The sequence below is a fragment of the Lactuca sativa genome, chromosome 1 (assembly GCF_002870075.4).
Source record: "Lactuca sativa cultivar Salinas chromosome 1, Lsat_Salinas_v11, whole genome shotgun sequence".
NCBI classification, from domain to species: domain Eukaryota; kingdom Viridiplantae; phylum Streptophyta; class Magnoliopsida; order Asterales; family Asteraceae; genus Lactuca; species Lactuca sativa.
The window spans coordinates 227,849,173-227,861,575 of NC_056623.2; the positions used below are offsets into that span (position 1 = coordinate 227,849,173).

The 12,403-nt window shown below is 31.5% G+C and overlaps 1 protein-coding gene across 1 annotated transcript; it reads right to left on the reverse strand.

Annotated features, from left to right (window-relative positions):
• Positions 1 to 2,910: 2,910 nt before the first annotated feature.
• On the reverse strand, positions 2,911 to 10,947 carry LOC111901004 (S-linalool synthase). Its single transcript, XM_023896871.2, has 11 exons — positions 10,577 to 10,947; positions 10,047 to 10,239; positions 9,749 to 9,972; positions 9,116 to 9,239; positions 8,905 to 9,020; positions 5,613 to 5,848; positions 4,781 to 4,995; positions 4,342 to 4,557; positions 4,092 to 4,221; positions 3,755 to 4,000; positions 2,911 to 3,649 (listed from the first exon to the last, which is right to left on the reverse strand). Exons 1-11 carry the CDS (start codon positions 10,899 to 10,901, stop codon positions 3,143 to 3,145), a joined length of 2,532 nt encoding a protein of 843 aa, XP_023752639.1. The 5' UTR covers positions 10,902 to 10,947; the 3' UTR covers positions 2,911 to 3,142.
• Positions 10,948 to 12,403: the final 1,456 nt, after the last annotated feature.

Genomic DNA, 12,403 nt, shown 5'->3' on the forward strand with positions numbered 1-12,403 from the left:
CTACAACATTACTTATGAACTCACCAACATTTCTTATGTTGACGTATTTCAAAATAACTTGTATTCTCAAGTAATAGATAAGCCGAAGAATAAGTATCAAGTTATGTCATGGTGTTTTGCTTAGATTATCTATCGAACGGTTTATGTTATGAAATTGTAATGACTAAAACAATGTAATGGATGTAAACAATATCAATTGTATTATTTCAATGCATGGTGATGAATGATGTTATGATTCATGTATAATCATTGTGATGGTATTCAGTTTAGGTCACAAGAGCCCTCAGATGTTTCCGCCGTCTGGTTCGGGGGTGTGACAAACCTTCTAATTGGCTTGCCCAATACATAATGGTTCTATAACCTCCTGGTTGGATTACCCTGGTCTACAACCTTTTAGTTGGAATGCCCTGGTCTGTTGATTGACAACACGATTCAGTACAGTATCAACCCCACCATACCATGTCGACATATACATTACAAATAACATATATCCAATAATAGATAATTATATAACCAGTCAGCAGACAAAAAGACAGATCTACAGATCACTATTACATAGCAACATCCTAGATACCAAGATACAAACCTGACATATCGATATATCATAACAACATCCTATATACCAGAATACACAATCTAGTGGGCTGACATTAGTGCCTTTGACCAATGGGTATTGTGAGGAAAACTCACCTCTTAGTCGGAAAAGATAGTTAAACATGACACTTCTTTGAATATTAGCTCAATCAGTTACCTTCAAATGATGTCAAATGGTGATGTGATTATGGATCCAAAATGCTCCACTCTTCTAGGATGGTTCCCCCTTACTTCTTCCTCCTTCAAGAACACTAAAATGTACACTCAAGGCTCAAAAATGCTCTCAAATGGATTAGGGTTTACGTAAGGGTGGAAATTGGGTTGGAAGCTGATGAATGAAAGTAGCCTTGAGAGTTAAGGATGAATAAATAGCGCACAAACCCTAAATATTAGGATTTTAGATCCAAGCCACGTACGCCTCGCGTATGCTTGGGTACACGCAACTCTAAAATTACAAAAATGCCTTTTAGGACCAATTTGCAAATAATTCTCATACCAAGGGTGAAAATGAAAATTCCTAGAAATGGAGATGTTACAAAAAACCTAAGACATAATACATCCCACTTTGGTGACAACAGGATGTCAACTTCATGTAACTTCGCAGTGCTTAGGATAGCTATCATTTGTACATCTACAGCTGGTTGTCAGGTTACTCATGATTCACTCTAGAATGGTACGTCACCACTTGCGATGTAAATATCAACTGTTGTATGCATTTCTATAAGCATGCTCTATTCCAGTCCACATGAAAGTTGTAAAATAAGAAGAGAGTAGCCTTATGTTAGCTAGATTACCATGATACTTTCCCTCTGTTTTCTTATAGCTAGCTTGCAGGGCCGGCCCAAGGGCAGGGCGAGCTGGGCCACTGCCCAGGGCATCATTACGAAGAGGGGCATAACGATTTGTCTACCTCTTAAGGGCATATAAACTTTCGGCACAAATTTTGTTCCATAGGCATGAGGCATCCGACACATAGAAGCACAGAAGCGGCAAAACGCAGCTGAGAATCACGCTAAAAAATCAGAAAACGAGGAGTCGATCATGCGAAATAATCACGCCTAAAATCAGAAATCGATTGTACCGAGTCTTGCAAGCTAACGGTAAAAAAGTATTACGTTTTTATTCTTTGGTTATAAATGAATTTACTTGAATCCCTTACTATCAAATCTGAAATTATAACCCGAAATCAGAAACATAAATCTTATTCTTTATGTTTTGATTCTTTTCTTTCAAGAATTTTGAATGCATAGTGTAGTCGTGTGTGGCTGGTCTATGCCAGTTTGTGGAAACTCAAATCTAGAAAGAGGAATCTTGGCAACTTTTCTAGTTTTATGATTTTGGTTTTATATGTTGATCAATTGTTATGATTTTTGTATTTTATTATTATAGCTTAAACCCGACGATTTTGCCCTTGATATGAGTTTGGTTGGGGACTTTATCTAGAGTTGCCGACTGGAATGTACTTTTGATCCAAGTTGGACAATTTTGCCCCTGAAGATGGTATTTTCAATTTCAAGTGGACTTAGGTGTTGCTTGTAATCTTGCTGAGCTCTTCTGCTAGTAGGTGTTATCTCAACTATATAAATGCAATTTCAAGTGCATTTTGATCATCTATTTGTACAAGTCATTGCCGTTAAAAATGTTATTTTATAATGGTTGTTCAATGTTTTTCCACTTCGCTTGGTTTTTAGTTTAATAGGATTGGAATACTTTTAGAAATTAGTCTTCGACTAATAGTTTAAATATAGATATGGAGTTGAAAAAACAAAAGTATTTGGGCTATTTTGTTTGGTTTTTTGTTAATGGGATTACTGTATTCTGTTTAAGCTAATAGGATTAGGATTTGCGGCCATTTTTTTTTTTACTTTTTGAGTCAAGTTTATAAATTACTCTGTATCATCCAACTTCAAATCTGTTAATTTTTTTCGGTCACTATGTTTTAAAAGGTCTAAATAAAAATTGTCTCTAAATAAAAACTTTATTAGTATTTTTGTTTATAAATTATGTTGTGTATGGGTTTGGTGTGTATATATATATATATATATATATATATATATATATATATATATATATATATATATATATATAGGGGCATTATCGAGTCTCTTTCACCCGGGGCACGAAAAACCAATAGACCGGCCCTGCTAGCTTATTAGCTTCTCTCTAGCGTTTTGAATCAATTTGTTTAGTTTTTGATGCTCAAGAAACATCAATGCCAAACCGTCCACTGGCGAATGGAATCATATATTTTTACATTCACTTTACTTATCCAAAAAATAGTGTTTTTTTGAAAAAAGATGACAAGATACGTTGTACAACAATGATGGACAAAAAAAATCCAAATACATATTCTATAAAACAAGCTTTTACATGTAGAAAAATGACTCACAAACAAGCTTTTACATGTATAATTATCAATCAAATTTAAATAATTTATCATATATGGTTATCATCTCCATCGTACGTAGTAATATCACATTTTTGCCTGTAGTTCTTTGATGTTGCGATCTTTAGTAGCGTATGGGATATTATGGATCATATATTTTCTTTAAATGAAACACGATATAAACATCGGCGGACTTAACACTTCATAGATGACATTTCTCATGGACTTCGTGGGAAGCTGATGACACTTAATGCCCACAAAACCATGAACAAAGCGTCGAGCTGGGGTTTGAAAATATTCACCAGTGATCATTAAGTTCCGTTTTTGTGGAAATGGATGCATGGTTGTTTGGGGCTTCAAATATTTGGGAAGTTCACGTTTTGGAGGAATGTAAATTGCTTTCTCTATGTCTAATTGTAGATCTGCATCTGAATCATATAGGTTGCTAGAATTAAATAACATTTGAAATGCCTTGAAGCATGATAAGTGAAGGGATTTCCATTGTTTTGGAAAATTACTGTCATCCTCTGTAAAAACATGTTTAAGCAACTCTTTCCGCTTCCCCTCGAGAAACGTTTTCACAAAAGAAATTGAATCATCCATGCTTGCATCTGGGTTTTCTTTCAAATGAAGCAACACAAGGTTCATTTTTCCTTCTTCTTGTTCCTTCTGCTTCAAAATTTATGTCAATGAATATGTACTATGAAAGAAAGTAGTTAACTCGTTTCATTTATATCAAAATGAGTACTAAGGTAAGTGGTTTTAAGTGATGACCTTGTAGCTTTCAATGTCATTGAGCAACCGAGTAGTAGCCATAAGTGACCGTGTGATGTTTTCATACTTTTGAGGCTTGACTTTGAACTGTGGTAAGCTTGAATTTAAGAAACATGAAGAAGTTAGGACCAAGATATGTGTAGCAATGGAGATCATGCCGATTTCCAGGTATTCATTCACTGAAGGTATGTAACCGTTCTTTCCCCATGTAGTTTCAGTCAACCACGAATTGAATGTCTCCCGCCACTTCAAATAGATAAATGGAAAATTTACTAGAGTGTTTCTATAAGGATAATAATCCTTGGAAAATTATATTTTCAACTTTTAATACACTTACTAGGTCTCTAAAATCTTCAATTACATCAATGTTTCCTTGAAGGACCAAGGTTTCGGTAGTATCTCTCACAAGATCATCCAACACATCGAAAATAACCTTGCTTGGTCCACTTAAGCCTTTACCATCCCATCTATCATTTAAACATAAAAATATATAACTTTTACCAATGAAAAAGACAACAATAATCCTCAAGAAGACCTAGAATGGAAGCACAATGATCAAGAAATATGGAAGTACGAGTATATGCTACCTACGAATCGCATCAATCAAGATGTGTAATTCTTCGAGATTGCCTATCATATCAAAAAAGTCATCTGCAACTGTAATCACTATGGCACTTTTTGCAACAAGCATCCGTATAATAGAATCATGAGGTAAACAAGTGCTGGCTGCAACAGAAAAATAACAATACACCGTTTTCTCCCGGCCAAATCCCATTTCAGTAAGCCCCCACTTCTTGGACCACCTACAAAAATAAATAAACTATGATAAAACAAAAATTATAGAAAATAGTGGGTGTCAAAGTTTGTACCATATTCACCATGAACGAAACGTATAGTGAAGTAAACTTGAATAAAAAATAAGTAACTAAATGAGGGGAACTATTCGTGTACAAATTATTGATGTTTATCCAATGTGCTATACTTTTGGAATTAATAAAACATACCGAAAGGAATTAATGGTTTTACCTTTTTAATTCGGCAAGTTCATTTTGGTAGATTAATTGTCGAAATGCGTAATTTTCGACAGCCAATTGCATAAGCTTGAAATTATGTATGCATGATAACCTATAAAAGGAGGCCTTTCCAACCCATAGAGGCCCTTCATTGTTTTGTTCAATCCACATCCTATGATCAAGATGATCAAGTCTTGCAATCCATGGTATACTTAGCTCTTCCTCAATCTACGAAAGTATGAAAACTTATAAAATTTACACAAACTACCATTCAAGTCATCCTGCACGTTGCGGCGGATAACTTGTTTTCAATTACTTAAAATGAAAACTATAAAAAGTTATTTGAGGGACCAAAAACATAACTTTAATACGCATGGTAACTTTTTTGCAATTCGTATATAGATTGTTATTTACAAATGTCAAGAGTTCATAGCACAATGACAATTATACCATATCAAGTGGACTACAAACATATCAAAATAAAGTTTGCAACATAAAAGTTTATAACGTTTAAATAAAAAATAAGATTAACAAAAACAAAAACTACAAAAAAAGTTATGTATGAGACTAAAAACCTAACTTTAAAATATAGTAAGGGATTGAAATGTCAACTTATAAAATACCAATAATTTAACTTAAAAATTGTAAATGTTAGAAAATTATTAGATTAAAAATTATGGAGAGGAATCGGCAATAACCAAAAACTAAATCGTTATTTTTAGAAAGACTTATTTTACATTTTGCTCTAAAATATGTAGCAACCCAAAATGAATAATAAAACTCTCACAAATTATTTATGCAAATTATCAATATATATAATATCGAGGGAGGGAGGGAGGGGTTACCATTTTGGATATATTGGGAAGCATGACAACTGTATCATTGATGACTATGTTTTTCGTGGCCGAGATTCTTTGAAGGACTTTTTTAGAAAATGACCTGGCCTCATCTACTTCACTTTCTTCAAAGAACATAAGATCTGTGGCCTTGTAAACATTATACAATAAGCTTGTGAACTGTATACTGTTGTTTTCCAAATGATCCAATATTTCATTATCATATAAGAACCAACAAAAAGTCCCTGAAATAAAGTTAAGGTACAAATCAAGTGAAACCCATGTATTAAATCAAAAGGAAATAATATTAGGGTTGTGCATCATTGTATTTGGGTCGTTTTTGACCTAAAACCGAACCCAAACCATAAAGATTGGTTTCTGAAAATTTAAACCCAAACCAATGGGTTTGGTTTTGGTATTATAGTTCAAACTAAATCTCAAACTTATTTTTTAGTCCACCTCAACTCATAAACTATATAATGGTTAACTTTCAGTAATGGTGCAATGTTGGATATATTTTACTCGCTGTCAAAGTAAATCTAGAAAAATGAGGTTAACAAGTTTGGAACTCGCACCATTTCCTACAATTGCCCAACGCGTTAACCACTAGACCATGCTTCAGATTCTGTTTATACCCCAAGGACAACGTATATATACATATATAACTCACAGAATACATATAATATATGAAATTCGGTTCGGTTCGGTTTCTTTTGGTTTTATCAAACCCAAAAGCCGAATCCAAACCGAAAATTTCGGTTTTTGAAAATTCTAAACCCAAGCCATCGGTTTATGCTTCGATTTCGATTTTTCGATTTTGGTTTTGTCGGGTTTTATCTGTTTTTTAGTTTTTGGGTTCGATTTTGCTCACCTCTAAAAAAATATTATGTCATACAGACAGGCATGATTATATCCTTGTGTCGTATTACGTTATCGCACGTGATTATATCCTCGTGTCGTATTACGTCATACAGACAGACTTGTATCGCATGCAAACACATCACATCTAAATATTAGGTTTAACGTTTGTGTTCTTGACGAAGTGGGTTGTGGAGACTTGTCTTAACAGTCTTCATTATTTTTTGATTCCTTTAAAGATCCAAACCATATATATATATATATATATATATATATATATATATATATATATATATATATATATATATATATATATATATATATATATTGCATTGTTTTAAAAAAAATGTTATTTTGTGTTTTAAAAAAACATTTTTAATATATTTATACCACTTAAAAAAAGGTTTTATTATATATATATATATATATATATATATATATATATATATATATATATATATATATATATATATATATTAAAGGAGAACACTCTTTTAGGAATAGTAAACTTATGTGACTTTTGGCAAGAATGGTCATTTGTTTATGTGTTTATGTTCAAATCCCTATTTAAGTCATTTTATGTCACTACCCATATTTTATGCGGATACGTGTTGGGAATAGTTCCGGTTTCCCGGTCATTTTGTGTTCAAATCCCTCTTAAAGTGCAATTTTTGTTTTTTAAAACAAATATATATAAACAAAACAAAACTTTTTATATCTTATAGTGAAAATGAATATGTAAAAAATTTGAATTTAATTTTTTTTAAAAGTTATTCTTAAAATGTAAAGTTATTTTGTTCATATTTCAATTTTACTGAAAGACTTGTCGCATCCGACCCCCACAACGCAGGGGTTCCCCACCTAGTTTGTATTGTTTTTCCCAAGTTAATCACACCGGCGTCCACTTGGAAGGTTAGTCTCGGATTATAGCGGGATTTTCTATGAGTCATACTTTGATCCATTGTCATCCGTTGTAGAATTATACTCTTCAACCATTCGACTCTCATTTTGAGGCTACAAAAAATTATGTGTGTTTGTTTGTGATTTTGTTTCGCACGACTACATTCTATATATTGTAGAAATCAATGATTATAAATTATCGATACAATATGGATCATTTCAATTGTTGTTTTAAGAAAAAGGAAATCTGGTAATTTACTTTAAAATATATTTTTAATACTGTTATTTAATTTTATAATAAAACGACGACTAATAATAATAATAATAATAATAATAATAATAATAATAATAATAACAATAATAATAATTCAATAAAAATATCAAACATAACGAAGAAAAGTCGAAACAACTAAAAAACTCAAATCCAGGTATACTAATAATTTGGATGCATAAATAATTCAAATTTCTATAGGATGCAGAGAGTTGATTGATATATGGAATCATATTGTTATATGATGGGATGTTCAACCTCATCATTTCACCATTACTAATCTTTTTTCTTGGCATGGTTAATTCGGTCCTCTTTAGGGGTGGGTGGACAAAGAAAGACTTTTGAAGCAGTTAGTTCGGTCCTCTTTAAGGGTGGGTGGACAGAGAAAAGCTTTTGAAGCAGTTAGTTTTTCTACTTTTTGGTGTTTATGGAATTTTAGAAACTCCAACGTTTGGTCACTCATAGGAAATCCATGATTTTTGATGAGGTTGTTGAGATGATTTTTTTTTTGGATTTCCAACAGATATAAGAAAACTAAACTTAACTGGACTGATTGGCTCATAAACCTCCTTCTGCTACAATTCTATTGTAATGTGTTTTTTTCTAACTTTTTGCTATGTTTTTTTTATTTATAGAATTTTCTGCGGTTTAAAAAAAATAATTCACAATTTTCTTTTCAATTTTCAAAATTAGTAAATGTTGAACTTTATGTCAAATCAACATTGTACTGCTTTTTAACTTAAAAAAGATATGCACCACGAAATTATATGTTGTTTCTCCCATGTCATTCTCTTTAGATTTTTAAAACAAATGAGATAATGACATTGAATTAAATCAAACCCAACAATACTTTGTATTTTTTCTCTTGGTTATTTACTTTCAAAATTATTGTAGATCAGTTGGATAGGTGTGTGGTCTTAAAGTCCTAACGTAAGACATGAATAGGATCAGTCTCTCTCTTAATAATAGCCGACAACAATCTGACATCCGATATGACAAGCCCCTTATATTTACATTATTAAATACACATGAGGGCGCTCACACACATAGGCACATACACACATATATATATATATATATATATATATATATATATATATATATATATATATATATATATATATATATATATATATATATATATCCTACTCGACAGCATGCATAACAATTCTTTAATTAGCTTTGTTATGAGGGCAGATTTTAGCACAGTGAACGTGGTTTATGTTGAAAATGGTGGAAAGAAGGTATGGACCATAACCTATAGATACTTACTTGGAGATATATTATACCCATGCATTCGAAAAAGTCGAAAAGCTAAGGAATCCTTATATAATTTTGTTGCTATAAATATCTTGTTATCTTGTGGTGATTCTTGATCCATGTAACTTCTGAACAACAAATTTTACATGAGGAAGTTAAGCAAATTAACATTAACGAAAACGTATCATGCATGTAACCCATGTAAAAGAGATATATCGATCACCTGTAAACTTTTCTAAGGATGTTGTCAATCTCCTCCGTAAAATACTCAGATAAGCCTAGCTTCTGCACTTGATCAACCATGCTGAGCTCAACTAGCTCTTCATCCATTGGATACTTTTCAGGAACTGTCGTATACAATAAAAATGGGAAAATGACTTAAAAGTCCAACAAAGTTTTCAAACTGTTCAAAAAACCCCAATCATGTTTTGTCTGTCTAAAAAAACCCAGCAAATTTAAAATTTTGTCTAAAAAGCCCAACTAAGTTACATTTTCCTTAAAGTCAAATAAGATAAATAGATGACGTGGCTTATTATCCTATCGGGAAATTAACTTGTTAGACCAACAAAGTTTCCAAAACGTTTAAAAAACTACAATCATGTTTTAACTGTTAAAAAAAACCCAATGAACTTAAACAAAACAAAATTGGGATTTTTTGAACGGTTTGAAACTTTGTTGGACTTTTTAGACAAAAAGTTAAGTTCGTTGGGTTTTTTTGAACAGAAAAAACATGATTGAGATTTTTTGAATAGTTTGGAAACTTTGTTGGGCTTTTAAGTCATTTTCCCCAGTGAAAATCAACAAGTAAACCAACCAAAGTTTTTACTTAAACAAGTGAATCTGTAGTTATACGTACCTCCGTTGGGATACTTTTGAACAAGTGAAATCAGATAGTCAAGACACTTTTGGTTTCGGGTAGAAAGGTACGCCTGTGCAGTAGCCGAGGGTGATTGAAAAAGTGACCCATCTTCACTCAAATGTTTGATTATAGTTTCTTCATCAACATTACGTTCTGTCATTTGAAATGTCTCTAAGTATGCCATCAATGGAGGGTATTGCCATTTATCAACCATCTCTTCCCTAAAACTTCCATTCATCAGTATTTCACTTACACTTACAGTTAGCAAATTAAGGTGAATTGAACGTATGCTTACATGCCGAAAATTTGTTTCCTGACATGGTATATCTGAGAAATGATTGATTTTGCGTCATCAGAGAACATAAGGTCAAGACCAAATGATCCAGCAAGTTCTATGGTTGCGGGGAACACAATGAAGAACCATCTAGGAAGATCATGATGGTGATGATGAAGCATATTCTCAGTGTTTGCATGTATAAATTTCAAACCTACAAATTAAATACCAGGTGGGAAACAATTTAGTTATGTAATAAAAAATTAATAATTTACAAACCTTTTTGTACTACAAGACATATGAACAAGAAACGTAATGGGTCCAGAATCTATTGCATGTTTGATGAACTACATATTATAATAACTTAATATGAAACAATGCATGGTGTTTATAAAAATACGTAGACGAGGGGAGTAACTGAATTTTAAGTCATTGATCTCATATATCTACTTTTTTTGTTTATGTATATGCATGGATGCATGTTGAAACAAGTCGCAAATTTCAATGTTCTATCATTATGACATTATATAATTAGTCATTGTGACACATACCGTTTTCTATGTTATGAATTCCCGTACCCCATTTTCGGAGCACAGCCATGGAAGTAAGAGTAGCCGGAAGAGTATCAATGGTGGGAAGACCATTAATGGATTCTCCCCAATATCCTTCTTTGTTTTGGTTCTCGAGTAACCATTCAAGGCAACCCTTAAACAGAGGGCTATTGTGTTCCAATGTGTGAGGAATCATAGCTAACCAAGCAGTGTCATATGCAGATGGTGAAACAAATGACTGAAGATGGTGATTTTTGGTGTTCGAAAATATCTCTTCCTTCAACTTTGTCACTAAAATGTTGATTGAGACCAAAGAAGACCCCATTGTAATTTTATGAGGAACAGAAAAGATATAAGTTTTTAAAAGTTGATTACGTTTTGGACCACTGAATATCTGGAATATGAATCATCAAACCTACTTATATAGCCAAGTTTCTTAAAATATTTTAGAGTAAAAGTGCAAAATTGGTACCTACGGTTTGCTAAAAACTGTACATATGGTCCAAAGCTTTCAAACTTGTATCAAATGTTATTTTTTTTTTTATTTAATTTTTTTTTGTGGTTATGCAAAAAATATGAAAGGATTAATTTAAAGTATTAAAATAATTTTAAAAAGACATTAAACAAACAAAACTGATATTTCAAGTTTTTCCTGATCGAATCAAGCTTTTTAGGAATAAAACTATAAGACATTTTAGATTTTGGAATATAAATGCTTGAAAACTTTTTGAATTTCAGTGTCTACATTATTTATCAAACCATAGGGACCTAATTTGAAGTTTTACTAAATATCCTAAGATAATTCAAGATTGACTTTTGTTAGAGTACTACGTTCGCATGGTACAATGTTTCTCGTTTATGGGGTCCCACACATGAACGAATTTATTTCATTCACAACCAGAAAAGAAAGAATTAATGTAGAAATTAATTTATTTCGTTCACAACCAGAAAAGAATATTCATATTGTTTGTTAGTTTCCCTTCTAGTCAATTTCTAATTGGGGCCTTAATAAAATTTGCCAATAAAAAAAAAGAAAAATTAATTTAGAATGGCCTACATTGCAAAAATAACGTGGAATATGTAGCTTTGTTAATGTACGCAGTACGTCCACACACAGGTGAACAAATCCGATTAGATTTAGTACTCCAAGTACATCAAATCAACGTGGGTTTACTTGAATTATTTTTTTTTTTCAAATTTTTTTATATTTAAATTGGGTTTAATCGAATAAGTTTTTTGTTTCAATTTTCTCATATTTAAAACTACATTATAACCCCCGTTAAATGCGGGAAACGTGTAAAAAAACATATAATCGTTTATAGATATTGTATAATGATTATAAAAAAAATATGGTTATTGATATTATTGAAATGTGTAGAAAATACATTGAAAACGATAAATATATATAATCATTGAAAGATCTCTTTATAGACATTATTTTTTGTTTTATTAGTTGAACGACTTTCCTCGTCTCATATAGTTATGATATTTATATATTTATAAGTATTTTAATTAGACGCTCCTTGCATAATAATGTTACCTAATTTAAACATATATTGACAACCAATATACCGTTTTTTCTATTGCATTAAATATTGACAACTATTTCATTTATTCAAATAAAGTTATGTAATATAATTTATAAAATGTTAAATGTTATATACATTTAATTTTAGTATATCATCAATGGAGATTCTTTTCTAAATCATGATTGATTTATTTTAAATTGATTATGAATATAAATGCTAGCTTTTATGTTTGTTCTTATTTATTTGATGTTCGCAATAACTTTGTATTAGTTGTGGCGCAACTTTGAATAATTTTAGT